Source organism: Heteronotia binoei, chromosome 2 (assembly GCF_032191835.1).
Source record: "Heteronotia binoei isolate CCM8104 ecotype False Entrance Well chromosome 2, APGP_CSIRO_Hbin_v1, whole genome shotgun sequence".
NCBI lineage: Eukaryota > Metazoa > Chordata > Lepidosauria > Squamata > Gekkonidae > Heteronotia > Heteronotia binoei.
This window is the reverse complement of record NC_083224.1, coordinates 95,648,029-95,667,840: the sequence shown is the minus strand read 5'-3', so window position 1 is coordinate 95,667,840 and position 19,812 is coordinate 95,648,029. Positions and strand designations below refer to the sequence as shown.

The 19,812-nt window shown below is 44.1% G+C and overlaps 1 protein-coding gene across 2 annotated transcripts in view; it reads right to left on the bottom strand.

The window, feature by feature from the left end:
* IPO13 (importin 13) overlaps positions 1 to 8,736 on the bottom strand; it is a 119,243-nt gene extending 110,507 nt beyond the window's left edge. The window contains exon 1 of one of the 2 annotated variants that reach the window (XM_060231672.1): positions 7,893 to 8,736. In XM_060231672.1, coding sequence (XP_060087655.1) covers positions 7,893 to 7,958 — 66 coding nt within the window. In that variant the 5' untranslated portion in view covers positions 7,959 to 8,736. The remainder of the gene's footprint in view (positions 1 to 7,892) is intronic. The other variant, XM_060231673.1, reaches the window with a different exon arrangement.
* Positions 8,737 to 19,812: the final 11,076 nt, after the last annotated feature.

The window sequence follows — 19,812 nt, the reverse complement described above, 5'->3', positions numbered from 1 at the left end:
CAAAAGAAAATTGATGTTTTTAAAATAAGTTTGTTGGTTTTGATATGCAACCTATATTCTTGACAAGAGGGAACTGTTAGGTCAGAATATGTAGAAACAGAATGGTTTCCAGTTGGCAAAGGTGTCAGGGATGTATATTATCTCCTTATCTCTTCAATTTATATACAGAACATAGCATAAGGAAAATTGGCTTAGATTTAGATTAAGGTGGAGTGAAAACTGGTGGAACCTTAACAATTAGAGATATGCAGATGACATCACATTACTGGCAGTAGATTGTGAAGACTTGAAAAGACTACTGATGAAAGTTAAAGCAGAAAGTGCCAAAGCAAGATTACAGCTGAATATCAAGAAGTCTTGTAATGAATACTGGAGATTTACACAACTTTAAGATTGATAATAAAAGAAACTGAAATTGTTCAAGATTTCCTATTTCTTGGCTTCACCACCAACCAAAAGGAAGACTTCAACCAAGAAATCAGGAGACTGAGACTTGGAAGGGCAGCCATGAAGAAGCTAAAGTGCAAGATTGTGTTGCTGGCAACTAAAATCAAGGTAATTCACACTGCAGTGTTTTCTATTACTATGTATGGATGTGAAAGTTGGACAATGAAGAAAACTGACAGGAAGAAAGTTAATTCATTTGAAATACAGTGTTAGAGGTGAGTTTTACAGATACTATGGACCACGAAAAAGACAAATAAGTGGGTTTTAGATCAAATTATGCTGAACTCTCTAGACTAGGAGTGTCAAACACTTGGCCCGCAGGCCAGAACCAGCCTGCCCAGGACTTTGAACAGGCCCAGGTGGCTCTTTTCTCCCCCCCCCCGGCCTCCCCTCCTTACTCTTTGAAGCTGGAGGCTGGGTCTCCTTTGGTTCCCAGGCTCTTTGAAGCTCTGAGGCACAGTCTCTTTCAGTCTGGGAACTTCAAAGGCTCTTTGAAGCCCCTTTTGAAGCTCTCAGGCTGTGTCTCAGTTCCCGGGCTCTTCATGTCTTTCTTTGCTGGCTGCTGCAAGGAAAATGTGGGGTGGATTTTAAGGTCCATTCCATGTTTCAGGAGCCTTGAGGTCAGTTCCAGGGACATTTTCAGTGAATTATCTACAACTGCAACAATGAACCTTCTGAATGCAGTGGAGAGATGATACATGGATGAAACATGCTAAGCAAAATTATTGCTATCAGGGCATCCAATCAGTATAAGTGGCCCTTCCCAAAATTTGGGTTGGATTATACAAAAACTCAACTATGCCAAGGACTCCCTCCTGGGCAGACTGATAAACAGCTCCATACAGTACTTAGAACCAAGTTCCTCATGTTGTGAAGCCCATGTTGTACTACGGGGCAATTCTTTCTGGGCAGTCTTTCCAATCCTGGTATATTTGGTTGGTTTTGTCTACAGGGCCAATGGAGGATTTACAGTACCCTATGATGTACCTTCTTTCCTGTGTGCCAGTTGCCAGTGTGGTTAAAAGAATGCCTGGTGGGTACACAAGAGAGGGCCTTTCCATGATTACAGAACAACCTCTGCAAGGAGATGCTGCTGGCCTCATCATTTCTTGTCTTCAAAAACAGCTGAATACAGTTTTATTTAGGACTATGCTTGACTATTTTTTTATTTATTGAGATATTATAGCCTTTTATGTATTTAATAATTGCTGTTTTATTTTTATTGTAAGCTGCCTTGAGTGCCACAAGATAGAAAAGTGGCTAATGTTTTAATTTAAAAAAAGAAAAGAAAAAAGCTTTGCTAGTGCAGGTTTTAGTACTAACTGATCAGCCAGCTGCTGGCTGAAAGGTAAGTTTTGTCTTATTGCCAGCTTCCCCCTTTGTGGAATAAAATTCCTCCCTCCCATTTTTCACAACTGCTTTTCCCCAGTGAGGAAAATAACAAGGGTACCTTCTATAAATGTAGACTTGTATTCCCACCCCTCTTGCAAAAAGATGCTCTCCGGGGCATTCCTGCCCTCAGGACCTGAGGCCTTCCCTGGGCTTTTTGTGGAAGTTTCCCTACCCATGTGAGATATGAAGGTATCTGGGTGACATGGTTTGAATGGCCTTCCCTGCACATCAGTCTGCCAAAACATATGTCTGCAGGGAAAAATTCAAACACCTGTATTCAGAGATCCCAGAAGTGTGGCAGTTACAGTGCTCCTATTGGGCACACCACAGTCCTGCCTACCATAGTTCCTTCCCCTACATGCATGCATGAGTGCAGGGTAATGTCATGGAGATGTGCCAGCATAGGTGTGCACTGGCTGGATGCCTCCACTTATGGCTGACAAAGGGGTATCATTGACTCACTGCTCCATGATTAGTGGATGTAAACAGTGTTGCTATTGTCCCCTCTGCTGGTGCTCTGTTCTCACTTCCTAGGAATTATCTCATTTTTTAAAATCTCATCTTTGCTTAAACAGCACATACTAACTCGCTAGGTATTGTTTATATATTTTATTGAGCTTTATAATTTTAAATATTAATGTTTTTATGTGTACCACCTGAGGAACCCTAGTTGGGTGGAAAGGCTGCATAAAAATGTTTTAAATAAAAATATAAATTCACCAGCACCACACTAAAGTCCAGGGCCAAGGACTGCTCTGATATTGTGTTGGACATATATGCACACAGGAATGGACTGTTCAGTTTCCATATCCGTTGACTTCTGTTAGATGAAGTGACAGTCTGCAGTTTCCCCCCAAGCAAGTGTAACTTTCTCACCATGAATTTATGCAATATTAAATATGACAAACAGCTGATTGGTTCTAAACAACATAGATCCAAAGTCACAGGAAAACTTTTATATAAAGCATGTCTCTGGTTTCTTTGGCTCATCTTCAGTCTTATATACCCACCTGTAGAGCAAGTCTGTCTTACTACAAAACAGAAAGGACTGATTTGCTATTTGGCTGAAATAAAGGACAGCCTATCTTAAAAGGAACAACACTGGGCACTGTAACACATATTATGTTCTGTTCATTAGTTTCCAACTTCTATGGTAAAACTACATGTTAGTTAGCATGCTTTCTTGAAATGATTATATGCACAATTTTATGTTCTGATCACAATAAATAATGTTTCCCTGTTTAATAACATTTTGAAAATTTGCACTGGGTAATTCAAAAGTTGTGTCTCTGTTAAGCTTCTACAAGATCACAAACATCGTATATAAGTTCCATTCTCACTAGCTCCTAGCTCAGGTTTGAGAGTGAACATGTTGTCTCAATTAGAGAACCCCCTGGATCTGAGAAACCAGCAAGAACAGTGAACCCTATAAATATCTGAATCTTTTTTTTTTTAAAGAATTCTCATATTACACAAATTAGGAAAATACTTTTAAGACATCTAATTCTGCTGTCACATCATTGCTTGCTACTCCTTCGGAGCCCAGGTTAGAGACACAGAGGTGCATACAAGATTCAGCTCAAACCTATTAGAATAAAAGCCTTGCATTTGACCCTAACTTCTAACACTTCTTGTAAGCATGAAATAAGCACTGATTCAGTCTACTATGGTATCGACTCCTGCAAAAGGGGCTTCACACAATTCCCTCAGTCCAGCCAGTCAAACTCCGCCCTTACAGCAAAGTGCTGTATCTTACCGGAAAGCCTGTCACAGTGTTAGGCAACAAAAAGCAGAGAGATGGGGGGATGGGGAGCCCGAGCATCCTTCAGAGCCTGCTACTCCCCTTCCCAGTGAGTGCAGGAGCCATTACGGCACATCCAGATAGCTCTTCCTACATGACCACCTCCCATAGTATATGCTGAGCTAATCACCACCTGGGGTGTGCTGACCTTTCCCGATGTCAACATTTGCTCTATTGTTGGTGCACACAAAGAAAATGCCCATGTGTTCCCTCCATGGATCTTCTGAAGCAGTTTTACCCTGTAGCAGATTGTAGCACAGCACTGCTCTGCTACATAGCTCTGCAGAAAGATGCTACCTTGATTTTAACATACACTGTGAAAAAGGGAGGTTTTGGTACTATGTCCTCAGGATTAGGATCATGCACCTATTTACAAGGAGAGGAAGGAAGCCAGCCAAGTGGAACCACAAAACATACCTTGATAGGAATATCTGGATTTTGCTAGGAAGGGGGATAAATAAGTATACAGCTGATTGGATTCTGCTTAATGGTCTAACAAATGCAACTTGATAGAATCCAGGATGCAACAAGAACTGACTATTCTTGTGCTGCTGAAAGCAGAATGGGCTCCAAAGACAGATCAAATCTGCCTAAAGAATAATAAGTATGTCATGAAGCACCCCTCAAAACCACAAAGGAGACAAGAAGAAGGGGATGTGCTTTCTTCAAAAGTATAATTTCTGCCAACAAAGCTCATAGTTAATAGGAGGAAGCAAGGATGGAGCAACTGACTAAGGCACCATTCTATGCCAGTGGCCAGACTGAGTCTATTTGGACTCTAAATTAAAAACTAAAATCTGTTCTAAAGAATCTCAATTTTAATCAAGAAAATGTACCGGTAAATTAATATGTATAAATTATGAAAAGTGTTTATTTTATTTTTCTTGTACACAAGATGCAGTCAGGGCATTGGCTCCAGTCCTTGACAATTGGAAAACTCACTGAGCATCCTATGTCTTCAAAAAGATTTCACCCAGAAATATTTCCAGGTCCACCTTTGTAACTCCAGAAACTTGTTTTTTAAAGTATGGCGAAATTCTGAAAGAAAATTCTAAATACAATAGTTCCTTGTTTTTAAGGTGTGTGCATGCATCTCTGGAAACACAAAACTTACTTAGCCCAGCCAATATCTCTCCACATAACATTCTTGAGGAATGCTTACAAAATATCATCACTTATCTCAGGATTTCCTTACACAGTCCAGAAAGATGGTTTTATAACTGCATTCCTAAACCAAGTTGTACCCTTCTTGGTCCATTGAAGTCAGTGAGTTTAGAAGGGTGAAACTCTGTTTAGGATAGCAAAACGTTTTGGTCTGTTAGATGGCAAAATGTTTTAGTCTGTTGGAACAAATAGAAAAAGAAGCACCTTAAAGACTAACAGAGTGTTTTGGAACAAGTCCGGAGAAGCAGATTGTTTTGGTACAAGTCCACAATATATCTGTCAGTTTTTAAAAATACCGCCAGACTTCTTTTAATGTATACATACTGAATTTAACTCTGACAGAAAACAGGATGGTATCAAATTATATCTAAGACATTAACACTGACTAACAAAATGAAACGTCCACTAATACCAAACCACGTTATTTCACTAGCTAAGCAACCTCAGTACTAACTGGGGACAATAGATTTTCTTTCCTCTGTGCCCTTGGCTAGGTTCACCCTTCCTTCCTCTCTCTGTTAATATTTGTTATATGATGGTGGTGGTGCAAGGTGCTGTCAAGTGGCAGCCCATAGGGTTTTCATGTTCAGAGGTGGTTTGCCATTGTATGCCTCTGCACAGCAACTCTGGACTTCCTTGGTGGTCTCCCATCCAAGTAGTATCAAGCCCAAGTTAATCAAGCCCAATTAACTTCCAAGACTTGCTGAGCTCCAGCTAGCCTGGGCCATCCAGGCCAAAATATTTCTTATATAGTCCCATTTATATAGTCCATATTAATTGAGAAAGTTTCATTGGCACCCTCTTCAGTCTGGATGCACTAAGAAAGCCTGCTATAGTACAGTGATTGCAAGCATAAGTTTTACTCTAATTCAGAGCTGAAGTGAGATTTTAACAAGGAACTCACTATGAGGTCTTCAGCAAGCTCATTCTCCTCTCAGCCTTAGCATCCCACCTACAATACAGAGATAATAAGTAATCATCTACTGTACAGAGTTGTCATATGAATTACTGAAATACTGTACAGGAAGTGCTCTAAACACTCAGAAAAACTAATAAAATGGTTATTATTTTAAATGTCTCCAATGAAGTAGTCTGGTATTTCAGAAACATATGAAAGCATCACTCTGGAACACTTACACAAGCAAATTCCAGTGCTCATTCAAATGGTGACATTTGCTCTTGCCCTACATTTGCCAGTGAAACTGTATATGCTTAGATTATCTGACCAAATACTACTGACAGTTTGCTTTCAAAAGCATCATACAGCATAGTCTTCATATGTCACTCGAATCCATTGAAAATAAGTATCTCTGCATTGTTCATTTAAAGTGCTTTGCCTTTGGCTAGGTCAGAAAGTGACAGGGGAGAGAAACAGATGGCACAGCAGTCTGTCCTGTTTCACTACAGATACTTCCTGACCTTCATAGGCCATTCTTTATAGTGCACCTCAAACTTCTGAGACAGGGGCATGTTCTCTTCACTCCCATCTTTACACACTTACACCTCAAAAGTTGCTGTTTAAAGGCGGCAGAGAACTCTGTTCACCTTGCTAATAGTCTTTTTATCAAGAACTCTCCAAAGTTCAGTTTTGACTTGATCAAGTCATGTATGCATCCCTTTGGGGCCAATGAACAAGCCTCTTTTACCTCACACTCTGACGCATTAAACAAGTGAACAGCAAGCCCCAACTCTCTTAATAAACATGTGTACTAGTCTAGTCCCATGACAAATGGCCTTTGAAGTATAATTTTGGTTAGGGCCAATGATGGATAAGTGCCCACAGCATCCTCCTTCATAGGAACACTTCAGATGTCAATACTAACCAGTGCTTTTACCAGTGGTGAGCACACCTCTAGTACAATGGCATTTAAATGACTCCTGTTGATGACAGCCAGTATGGTTTTCGTTAGAGTGTCAGACTAGTATCTGGGAGACCCAGGTTTGAATCTTCATTCTATCATGGAAGCTTCTGGGTGATCTCAGGGAAGTCATACATTTTCAGACTAATCTATCTCTCAGGGCTGTTGTAAGGAAAAATGGAGGAGAGGAAAAACTATGTAAGTTACTTTTAGTTATCATTGGGGGAAAGGCAGGGTATAAACATAATGCATAAATAAATAAATACCTAAAAAATGAAATATTCACAGCAAAGAAAACAAGGGCAATGGAAGGCACTTTTTGCCACAAGGAGGTTAGATGGGAAACATGCCTAGCTTTCCACAGACAAAAATTCACCACTCAGGTGAATTTATAAAGCTTGCTCTGCCCTACATTACTGAAAGATATCATTTAAAGAGCTAAGCCAGGGGTGGCCAAACTGTAGCTAGGGAATCACATGTGGCTCTTTCACACATATTGTGTGGCTCTCAAAGCCACAACTGCCCCCTCCTCCTTTCCCCATCTATTTGCCTTCCTTCCTTATGGCTCTCAAACATCTGACATTTATGTCTTGCAGTTCTCAAACATCTAATGTTTATTCTATGTGGCTCCTACATTAAGCGAGTTTGGCCACCCCTGAGCTAAACTAAAGGAAAAAACCAAGCACAAGAAGAAACAGAGCTCTATCACATGCTACAGGTTCAGGGGAGTGGCAGGATGCATGCTGGATACACTGCTGGGGCATTGCTTCTGCAAATACCAGTCAGCAGCTTAGAGTCATTTTCTATCAAGGCCTCATGACACTAGTGCTCCCAGAAGGAATTGGAGGTCAGAAAGGATCCCAAAGCCTCATACAAGGCGCAAGTCCACTGTCATTGCAAGCCAATGAAATGCTGAAGTCAAGGTAATGCAAATGAAACACCGACGGCAATCGCGGACCAAGGGCAACTCCTAGCCCCTGAGGAAGATCAAAATGGAGCGGCCATGCACACCTAATTAGTGAAAAATCATGTCTACCACAGGTTTTACTGACTCAAAGCAGGGCTGTCTCATGCAGGGATGGGTACATGGATGGAACCCCTTCCAATCTCTAGCATAGAACCCCCCGCCCCCATGCCCCGTAGTGGTGGCATTATACTCGCTCTACAGCCGCCGCCCCGCTCCCAGCCTCAGACGGCAAGTGAAAACGGCGGTCCCACCCCGCCCTCACCTTTTCCACATTCTCCACCGTGAATTCCAGGCTTTGCTGGAGGGCAGGCTCCCCTCGGCGCTCCATGGCGCCTACACAACGACGATCTGCGCCTCGCCCTCACCTTCCACCGGGGCTCAGCTACAGCGGGCAGGCATCGGCAACAGTAGCATCCTGAGGGGAGTGAGGTGGGGAGAGAACCGACCCCTCCCCTCCCCCCCACGACCAGAAAGGGCGAGCCCCCTGTCTCCACAGAGAGCTAGGCAGAGCGCGTGTCAGCCTGTCAGCGGCGTTTGGGCGGCGGGGGTGATTCTTCTCTAATGGGGTTAAAAGGAGGGGGGGCGTCTATGAGCTCCGCACCAGAGGGAGGGGCGAGTCTTTCTTCTGTTTCCAGCGGGACGAAGGGCGGGGAGCTGTCTCTGCCGCGAAAGAGCCTGTCAGGGAGAACCGAAGCAGCCTTTCTCCTCCCCCACAGCAAGCAGGGCAATCGGTCTGAGTGCACCCCACAGGGTTACGAATGGGACCTGACATTAACTGCCGCTAATTTTTGGCCGAGGGAGCGTCTTTCCTGCGCTTAATGGCGAAGAAGGGGAGGCTGTCCATTTGCTCGCCGGAGCAGTGGGTACGTCCGTCTGCCTCCTATTCTCCTAACCGATCGCGCTGTCTGCCTGCAGCGGACACGACGTGAGGGCCCCAACCTCCCCGGTCTTGAAGCCGGGCTAAATGACTGACAGTTGGGCCGAGCACCCAGCGAGGCAACTACAGAGAGCGACAAGGAGAACGAAGGAAGGAGGGAGCGGGTCCTTATGAACCATCAGGCTGCCTTCGTTGAACGCCCGCCTACCGGCCCATTCGCCTCTCGCCCATTCAGGCGCTTCAGACGCCTCCTTACTCAAAGGACTACCCTATGTTATGGATTCATGGGAGTTGTAGTCCAGACTCCACCCCACGGACGAGAAAGGCAAGGTTCAGCAACGTTTATTGGGAGCTGTAGTTCCCGCGATGACCTGTCTCTTTTGCATACCCTAGTGGGGAAAGTAGAGGTCGGCAAGATAGATTTAGCAAAATGTAGCCTTGGCAGGCGCATGTGGTCAGGCACGGACATAAAAGTGTTTTGTTGAGGATAAAGTGCTAGTGTAACTACTGCACAAGTTCTGACTCTTGAAGCCTAGCACTTTTCAGGCATCGTGCAGAGCACAATCAGTAACCAGAGCTGTCAGCTCCTGGGATATTACTGGAGATTTCAAGGCAGTGTCTGAGGAGGGCAGACTTCAGGGAGGAGAGGGGGCTCAGCAGGGTGATGCCAGAATCCACCTTCCAAAGCTCCCATTTCTTCCAAAGGGAGTAATCTCTCTGTAATCTAGAGATCAACTAGTTCAAAGAGAATTCCAGGCATTGTTCAGGGTGGTGAGAACCAGAGAGGATTGTGAGGAACCCCAAAGGGATCTGTTGAGGCTGGGTGAGTGGGCGTCAACGTGGCAGATGAGGTTCAATGTGGCCAAGTGCAAAGTAATGAACATTGGGGCCAAGAATCCCAGCTACCAATACAAGTTGATGGGGTGTGAACTGGCAGAGACTGACCAAGAGAGAGATCTTGGGGTCGTGGTAGATAACTCACTGAAAACATCAAGACAGTGTGCGATTGCAATAAAAAAGGCCAACGCCATGCTGGGAATTATTAGGAAGGGAATTGAAAACAAATCAGCCAGTATCATAATGCCCCTGTATAAATTGATGGTGCTGTCTCATTTGGAATACTGTGTGCAATTCCGGTCACCGCACCTCAAAAAGGATATTACAGCGTTGGAAAAAGTGCAGAAAAGGGCAACTAGAATGATTAAAGGTTTGGAACACTTTCCCTATGAAGAAAGGTTAAAACTCTTGGGGCTCTTTAGCTTGGAGAAACATCGACTGTGGGGATAGATAAAAATATGGAGCAGAGGTTCATCAGTGGCTATTAGCCACAGTGTGTATGTATATATGTATGTATGTGTGTGTGTATATACACACACACACACACACACACACACACACATATAATATAAATTTTTTGGCCACTGTGTGACACAGAGTGCTGGACTGGATGAGCCATTGGCCTGATCCAACATGGCTTCTCTTATGTTCTTATCTACTTTGAAGCTGGCAACCTTAATCAGCTGCGGTTCTGTCCAACAACTACTCAGCTTTCCAGGTCAGCCATCTTCCCCAAGTGACTAAAAAATCATGATAGGCATCACCCCAGCCTCGAATGTCCATCTTCAACTGATAGAGGCCAAGCATTACTGTCTCACATGCAGATGCATACATACCCTCAGGTTCATCAGAAAACAGTCTTGAACAACCTTCATAGTTTTAAGATTAAAAGCCAAAATCCTTGCAGATTAGTAGCTGGTTAAATAACAGAATGAGAAGGTAGGAGTAAAAGGGGAGTTCCCATGGAGGGAAATAACTGCAGCCCCCCTCCCAACATCTGTATTAAAACTGGTGGTGTTTAACTTGCTCATAAATGATTTGGAATCAAATATAGTGGTAAAGTAGCCAAGCTTTCACTAAGTATCTGGAGAACAAAAATCCCAGTGAGTTGTGATAAGATCTAGGAGGATCTGTCCAAACCTGCAAGTTTTGGCAAAAAATTCAATGTAAGTGAATGTAAAATGGTACATACTGGAGCAAAGAACAGCAAAAACAACAGTCACATATACAGTAAAGGAATGACTGACCAGGAAAGAGATCTTAGGGGGTCACTGGGAATAGCTCAATGTTATGTAGAGATTATTAGAAAAAAGACTAAAAATAAAATGACCCGTGTCATAATGTCCTTGCACAGATCTATAGTGCAGCCCCATTTTGGTTGCTGTTTACAATTCTGGGTGCCCAATCCACAAAAAGGGTAATTGGAAGTTGAAAAATATGTGGAGATGTGCACCAAAAATGATCAAAGGATCAGATCCTTTTTTTCCTCTAAGGAAAAACTAAAGAATTTAGGACTTTAGGTGTAGAGAAAAGGTGACTTGGGAGTCATGATAGAGGTCTACAAAATCATACACATTGTGACAAAAATAGACCATTTGCTCCCTCTTCCAACATACCAAAACTCAGGATAAACAAGCTGATAAGCAGCAGAGTCAGGAAACTTTAAATACAATGTATAACTGTCTTGCAAAACTTATTGCCACGGAATGAAATTATGGCTCCCTGCTTGCGTGTGTGTGTGATGTGCCATCCAGTCACTTCCAATTTATGATTCTATGAATTAATGACCTCCAGAACTTCCTACCATTAACACTCTTGCTCAGATCTTGCAAACTGAAGGCTATGCCTTCCTTTGTTGACTCAGTCCATCTCATGTTGGGCCTTCCTCTTTGCCTGCTGCCTTCAACTCCTCCTAGCATTATTGTCTTTTCCAATGAGTCCAGTTTACCCATTATGTTATCAGACTACAATGACCTAAGTGTGGTCATTTTAGCTTCTAGGGAGAGTTTACGTTTGATTTGATCTGGAACTCACCTATTTGTTCTGTTGGTGGTCCATGGTATCCATAAAACTCTTCTCCAACACCATAATTCAAATGTATCCACTTTCTTCCTGCCATCTTTCTTCACTGTTCAACTTTTACCCCTATATGGTAAAAGGGAATACTACAGCATGAATTATTTTCATTTTAGTCTCTAATGAAAAATCATTAAAGATTTTTTTCTAGCTCCTTTATAGCTGCCCTTTCCAGTCTCCTGATTTCCTGGTTGCAGTCTCCCTTTGGGTTTGATGACTGAACCAAAAATAGACCATTTTCTTCTTCATTGTCAGCCTCATTGTTGTTGTTTTGCTGTCAAATCACAGCTGATTTATGGCAACCTCATAGTGCTTTCAAGGCAAGAGATGTTCAGAGGTGGTTTGCCACTGCCTACCTCTGCACCATAACCCTGGTATTCTTTAGTAGTCTCCCATCCAAATACTAGCCAGGACTGACCCTGTTCAGCTTCTGAGATCTGATGAGAACAGGCTAGCCTGGGCTGTCCAGGTCAGATCCAGCCTTAAAGTTGTGTAATTCCTCAGCAGTCATTACTTTTGTCTTCTTAATGTTCAACTGTAATCCACCTTTGACGCTTTCTGCTTTAGCCTTCATCAGGAGTCATTTCAGTTCTTCACTATTTTCTGCCAGTAATGTGGTGTCATCTGCATATCTCAACTTGTTAATGTTCCTTCCACCTTCATCTAATTCTAATCCAGCTTTCCTTATGATATGTTCTGTATATAGATTGACTAGATAGAGAGATGCTACCAACCTCACCCCCCCAGCGTCACCAGAGCCCTTGGTACACTGGAGAAGGCAGGAGGCCTAGGGGGAGGTGCAGGAACAGTGCTGCAGTGCGTGGCTGGCAGCCTAGCACTGGTCATCCTTTCCCTGTGAACTGGAGTCATTGCAGGAGCAGGGCTGATGGCCTGTAGACTGCTCAGCCATTGATAACTTGCACATGTCCCTAGATGACTTAGCAGGTTGCTGAGTTACACCAGGCCCTAAAAGACTCCTGATAAAAGCTGCTGTGCTTTAGTCTTCTGTGTGCTAGACCTTCTGAACTGTGATCTACTTGTGGTCTTTGGACCAGGAATTCTGGTTTTACACTTGGACTCTTGCCTAACTGTGTTTTGACCTCAGACTGTATATGAGCTATGCTTAATGCTTTTTGCCCCAGGTTACTGCCCAGAATTGTCAACCTCCAGGAGGTTGAAAAGCAGTTTATCGATTTTGATTGGGAATTCTGGTTTGAAGTTTTGATTGTTTGGGTGAGTAGCATACATCAGTTATTGTTGATGTTCTGTTCCTTTATTAGATTGCAGGGCTTTTTTTCCCCCTTTCAGCAGGAGCGCACAGGAATGCAGTTCTGGCTGGCTTGGCATCAGGGGGTGTGACCTAATATGCAAACGAATTCCTACTGGGCTTTGCTACAAAAAATGCCCTGTTGGATTGAGATATCATCTGTAGTTGTTACTTCTGTTACTGCAGACTTTTGTCAGAGCGTCCCTTTATTTTGTATACATGCTTGGTGTTATCTAATACATGTAGGCTTTGGTAAGTTTCACTGCAAAATATTGGATTATATATGTTGTTGTTCTGTTCATATATGGTTTATTATAGACCAAATTTGTGATTCACCCAAGCTCAAAACTTGAAGAAGATCTGAGATTGAAAAAGGATATTACCAGGTCTCCATCTTGGCTGTTAATTTCATAGTTGTTGACATGTGCTTGGTGTTTATTGCCATGTTATATTAAGTATTTGCAATCACTATGTTTTTTGCATATATTTAGTTCAAGGTAGGAGCTACCTTCAACTCTTTTGATACCATTTACTTCAGTTTGGTGTAGTGGTTAAGTGTGCGGACTCTCATCAGGGAGAACTGGGTTTGATTCCCCACTCCTCCACTTGCACCTGATGGAATGGCCTTGGGTCAGCCATAGCTCTGGCAGAGGTTGTCCTTGAAAGGGCAGCTGCTGTGAGAGTCCTCTCAGCCCCACCCACCTCACAGAATGTCTGTTGTCAGGGAGGAAGATAAAGGAGATTGTGAGCTGCTCTGAGATTTAGAGTGGCAGGCGGGATATAAATTCAGTATCATCATCAAATAAGACAGTAACACAATTTTGGTCTCATAATAACTTTATTCAAATATTTTATGAATCGTTAAACATCATTTACAGGACTGTATTGCTTTACCTGTTACACAGCGTTTTGCTGTATAGTTGCTAACCTCCAGGTAGTGTCCTGGAGAAAACCAAGTAATGAACAATTATCCCAGCCAATGCTTATGCACAATTAAGTGTATATGTGTATATATAATATTCTAATACATAGTAACACATTAGTTCTACACAGAAATGAATACACAATATACAATCATAATACTGATTGCTAAGTAATGACGCAGGGAGTCCACAAATTAAAGAGACAAGCTCTATATTCGTAAATGTGTCCGAGAAGGTGCACTGTGGTCTCATACACATCAATTTGAACTGCTAATGCCGCTTGTGAAATTGACTAGACTAACGCACTGTAATTTGAATGAGCATTGGGTGAGTGTGTGGCACTGCTGTAATATGTTTTATATAATATGATGTTATGCTTGAATATTAAGTGTTTGCATTGTATATTTCAGTTCCAGATATTGGAGATAAGTGAGACTAAGGCTATCGAGACATGCCTTAAAACTGGAAGCATGTCACACTGCATCTTTGCTAAAACACAGCATTTTAGCTAAAGATAAATTCACCAGCAATACAGTATCCTAGCATTATTACTGAAGAAAACCCAACAGTATCTGTTTCAGTCGAATTGATGTGTATGAGACCATGCTGCACCTTCTGGGACACAGTATGAATATAGAGCTTGTCTCTTTAATTTGTGAACTCTGTGTCATTACTTAGCAATCAGTGTTATGATTGTATATTGTGTATTCATTTCTGTGTTGAACTAATATTAGTATGTATTACAGTATTATATATACACATATAAATTTAATTGTGATAAGCATTGGCTGGTATAATTGTTCATTACATGGTTTTCTCCAGGACTTAACCTTACCATGTTTTTCCCGTTGTTTGCCAAACCTTCAGGTGGTGGCTGGAGATCTCCTGAGATTATAACTGATCTCCAGGTGACAGATCAGTTCACCTGGAGAAAATTGCCACTTTGGAAGGTGGAGTCCATTGCTTTAGACTCCACTGAAGCCCCTCCCCAAACCCTGCCCTTCTCAGTCTCTGTTCCAAAAATATCCTGGTATTTGCCAACCCTTTGCCTGTGAATGTGGACAGATTGCCACAGAAGGTGTAGCCAACCACAGAATGATTGCCACAGCTTAATTTCAGTACCATGGTGTAAATCAGGGGTGTTAAACATATGGCCTGGAGGCTAGAACTTTGCTCGCTGGCCACATAACAGACCTGGATGAATTGGAAGAGGAGAGTGGTTGTGGTAGCAGCAAGAACTGGCTGGAGGATCCATTCTCCCCTTTTCTCTTTCTCTTGGATAGGCTGTGCATGTATGGCTGCTACCCCCTCTTCTTCTCCTGTCAAAGGCAGGGGGGGTCACTACCTCCCCATCAGTGTGCATGCACATTGGCCCTCCCCCTTTGCTTCAGAAACAGAAGCCACCTGCTTCACCACTGTTGTGGCCACCTTCTTCTTCTTCTCTGCCTTGCCTCCCTTGCTCTTTCTCCACCATGATGCCAGGAAATCATAGTCAGAAGGGACTTCCAGGGTTATCTAGTACAAGCCCCGGTACAATGCAGGAAATTCACAAATACCTCCCCCCCCCCCACACCCCTAGGCTGCAATCACACACACTAAATAATCCACTTTCAACACACTTTCCAACTGGATTTTGCCAGTTCACAATTTCCAATTGGAAAGTGCATTATTTAGTGTGTGTGATCATAGCCCCAGTGACTCCTCTTTCATACCTAGAAGATGGCCAAGCCCATAGCAACAGGGGGGCCAGGCCACTCCATTCAACCTTCCCCTTCCATCTGTATGGCCACTCCATTGGAGGGCCTCCAATCTGCCCCCTTTGCTCACGGCCACTCACTGCCACTCTGAAAAAGTGCCGCATTGCTCAAGAGGGAGATGAGCTCTACCATTTCTTTTGTAAGTCACCCCACCCCCAGCAACTTGGGCACTGTCCCGATGCGGTTCATAATCTAGGCAGGGAGCACAGTGAAGTCCTGCTTGTAGCTCTTGAAGTCAGATGTTATTCTCCCCCCACCACCATTTTTTTTTATGGCTATGGGCCTGAAGATTGCAAAAAACCTCCAGGATCTCTGGCCTGGAGAAAATTATTTCCTGACCCCAAAGTGGTGATCAGAAGCAGCCTTTTGGGAGGAGGGAAGGAAGAGGGAGGGAGGAAGTAAGTAGGTGTGAAGGTGGTGGGGGTGCTGTTGATGTAAATGAGCATTAGGGGAATGGGGATGCCAGAATATATCTGCAGGGAGGCATATAAGGGATTGGAGAGAGAGGCACAGAAGGCAAGGTTTTTAAACAGAGGCTAGATGGTCATTATTTTCTCTTGCCCCAGGAGGGTTTAAATGAGTTTAAATTAAATCAGAAGAGTTTCCGGCTAAACATTAGGAAGAACTTCCTGACAGAGTAGTTCCTTGGTGGAACAGGCTTCCTTGGGAGGTGGTGGGCTCTCCTTCCTTGGAGGTTTTTAAACAGAGGCTAGATGGCCATCTGACAGCAATGCTGATTCTGTGAATTAGGTAGATCATGAGAAAGAGGGCAGGAAGGGTTGCATCACTGCTTAGTTATTGTGGCCCCTTCTTACACACCCAGGGAAATGCTGATTGCCACTTTGGGGTCAGTCAGCAATTTTTCTCCAGGCCAGTTTGGCCAGGGATTCTGGAGGTCTTTGCCATCTTCTGGGCATGGAGCAGGGGTCACTGGGGATGTGTGGGTGGGTGGGGAGGTATTTGTGAATTTCCTGAATTGTGCAGGGGATTGGACAAGATGACCCTGGAGGTACCCTCCAGTTCTATGATTTGAAGTGTGTGCAATGGTGTGTGTGATGGGAACTGCTCTTGGAAAGTCATGGGAGAGGAGGAGAAATATAGCTACTGGGGTGAGGCAAGATGCTAAGTGTTTGTGTTTGGTGTGGTGCAGGAGCAAGGATGTAGTTGGTGGCCAAGATAAACCAGGAATCTTGAGCTACCTCATAGACTTCATGATATTTTTGTTGCATCATTTTTATTTTCTAGGTGTCTGTAGCTTGCTTTTCTCCCCAAATGGGAACCCAAAGTAATTTACAAGTTTTGTTCTCCCCATCTATGTTTTTGTTCTCACAATAACTATGCACTGTACGTTAGGCTGGGATAGTGACTAGCCCCAAGTCGCCCAGCAACTTCCATGGCAGAGTGGGGCTTATGAACTTGGGTCTCTCAGTTGTCAGTCCCCATGCTCAAACCTCAGCACCATGGGGGTGCATGTGTATCTTTGTGAAAGCCAGGTCTCTAAGTGGGACTAAGTGCAAGGAAAGGTATGGTCAGTGGGAGTACCCTTGAGGTTTAGTCCTGGATCACTTCGACCCGCTCAGCCTGGAGGAAGTCAATGGAATTCTCTCTTCTGCGCGCCCAACAACTTGTGATCTGGACCCATGCCCCTCTTGGCTAATTAAATCTTGCCTGAGGGAGCTCAGATGTCCTTTATGGGACATCATAAATAGATCCCTCCTGGAGGGGCGTTTTCCAACGCCCTTAAAAGAGGTCCGCCCCCTCTTGAAAAAAAGTACAGCAGACCCGGCCGAACTACCGACCAGTCTCGAATTTACCGTTTTTAGGTAAAATTATAGAGAGGGCAGTGGCGTTGCAGTTGCAGGGTTTCCTGGATGACTCTTCCATCCTAGACCCTTGCCAGTCCGGCTTTCACCCGGGCCATGGGACGGAGACAGTCCTGGTTGCCTTGGCGGATGACCTCCAGCGGCATCTGGATCGAGGTGGCATGGCGGTGCTGATGCTGTTAGACCCGTCGGCCGTGTTCGACACGGTCGACCATCGGCTACTGACCCGCCGCCCCGCCGATGTTGGGGTTAGGCCCTACAATGGCTCTCCTCCTTCCTCAAGGATCAGGGACAAAGGGTGGCAATCGGGGGTGAGCTCTCTCAGAGATGCACACTACATTGTGGTGTGCCTCAGGGAGCAGTCCTCTCACCGATGCTATTTAATATCTGTATGCGCCCCCTTGCCCAGATCGCCAGGAGGTATGGACTTGGGTGTCATCAGTATGCGGATGATACCCAGCTCTATCTGCTAATGGACGGACGGCCTGCGCCCCAGCGAATTTGGACCTGGCACTGCAGGCTGTGGCAACTTGGTTAAGGCTGAGCGGGCTGAAACTGAATCCAGCGAAGACAGAGGTCCTTTGCTTGGGTCGGGGCGCTCTGAGGGGGGAAATATCTCTCCCGGTTTTTGACGGGGCGCCATTGAAAGCGGCATGCCGAGTCAGGAGCCTGGGAGTCCTACTGGAGCCTTCATTATCAATGGAGGCCCAGATAGCAGCCACTGCCAAGTCAGCCTTTTTTCACCTGAGGCGGGCAAGGCAGTTGGCTCCCTTCCTAGAGCGCCGGGATCTGGCAACAGTGATCCATGCAACGGTCACCTCGAGACTGGATTACTGTAATGCCCTCTACATGGGGCTGCCTCTGTGCCGAACCCAGAAGCTGCAGCCAGTGCAGAACGCGGCTGTCAGACTGTTGTTGGGGCTCCCAAAGTGGGAGCACATACAGCCGGGGCTGTGTGAACTGCACTGGCTGCCAGTTACGTACCGGATTTGTTCCAAAGTGCTGGTTATTACCTTTAAAGCCCTATATGGCCGAGGAGCTGCCTACCTTAGGGACCATCTCTCCCCGTACGAACCCCAGAGAGCACTGAGGTCAGCAGGGAAGAAAGAGGTAAAACTACAGAGTACCCGTACTCGGGCCTTCTCTGTTATGGCTCCACAGCTATGGAACCAGCTTCCAGAAGAAATGCGGGCCCTGTGGGACTTTGAACAGTTCCGCAGGGCCTTCACCGACTAAAGAGAGAGACTGCTAAGCAAACTCACCATCTGTATAATAGCACCAACATATTAATTCATTTTAGTATTTTAGAATTTTAATAGAATTTTAATTAAACTCTTAAATTAGTATTGTTAAATACTGTACAATGTATGTATTGACTCGTGTTGTTAGCCGCCCTGAACCTGCTTTGGCGGGGAGGGCGGGATATAAATAAAACTGATGATGATGATGAGGTTTGAAGGGGAGTGGATTGGTGTGGATGAATCACATAGAGGTAGTGGAAGAAAAGGGCTGATTTAGGAGTCCTGGTCCTTGACAGGTGGCTGGTGAATCTGTGGAGGGCTCATTATTTTTGTGGTGGATTGAGCAAGTGTTGAGAGCAGTGGCTCCAGTTCCTTGGACAGTTTATAATATATGTATGTTTTGGAGTAGATTTCTCTAAGTTGGGAAGAAACTCTGCTTCACACACACAAAGGCTTCCAGGGTTGCAGATAAAAAAGTTCCAAATCTAATGCAGTGTGGAAGTGTATTTTCAGAGAGGGAAGAGGACCATTGGGATCAATTGTGCTGGGGAGGGGGTGTGTGGACAGGAAAAGTTTCTCTAAAGTGGGAGGCATACTCAAGGTGGATTACAAATAGTGAGTCAGAACGATTGACAAAATGGGATATTCACATTGGTCCCCTACCAATGAAAGGATGCATGGGGCGGGGAGAGACCAGTGTGATGCTGTACTGAAGGGTAAACTTTCTGAAGTTGGCATTAGCAAATTTTACCAGTTTTTCTGTCCAAATTACAGCCGATTTAAGAATTTTGCTTCAAAAACTGTGTATGGTTGGGACAATGTACATCTGTGAACAGCTCTTTCCTGTAATGTCAATAAATCAAAAGTATGTTCTCAGTTCACAAATATACTCCTAAACAGCATATTCAAGTTTTCTACAGCAGACATTGACTCCCGATTTTGATGCAGTAATTCAGAGCAAGAGGTGTCAGTTACCAAAGACTGCTAAATAAAGGAAATACTGTAGAGTTAATGTTTTAAGCATTTTTTGTTGTTTGACTAAAATTTAATATTGTTAATTAATGCCTAGTACTACATTTTTCAGGGCTTTTTTGTAGAAGCAGCCCAGCAGGAACTCATTTGCATATTACGCCACACCCTCAGACATCACCATTGTTTCACAGAGGGCTTTTTGTAGAAAAAGCCCAGCAAGAACTCATTTGCATATTAGGCCACACCCCCTGATGCCAAGCCAGCTGGAACTGCATTCCTGTGCATTTTATGGCACTTATGGCCTGGCCAAAGAAAGTGACATTTATGTCAGTTCCAGCCCTTGTAGCAAATGACATCAACACCTCTGTAAGATCCTTGTACTGAGATGGTGGCCAAAGCAATATTTTTA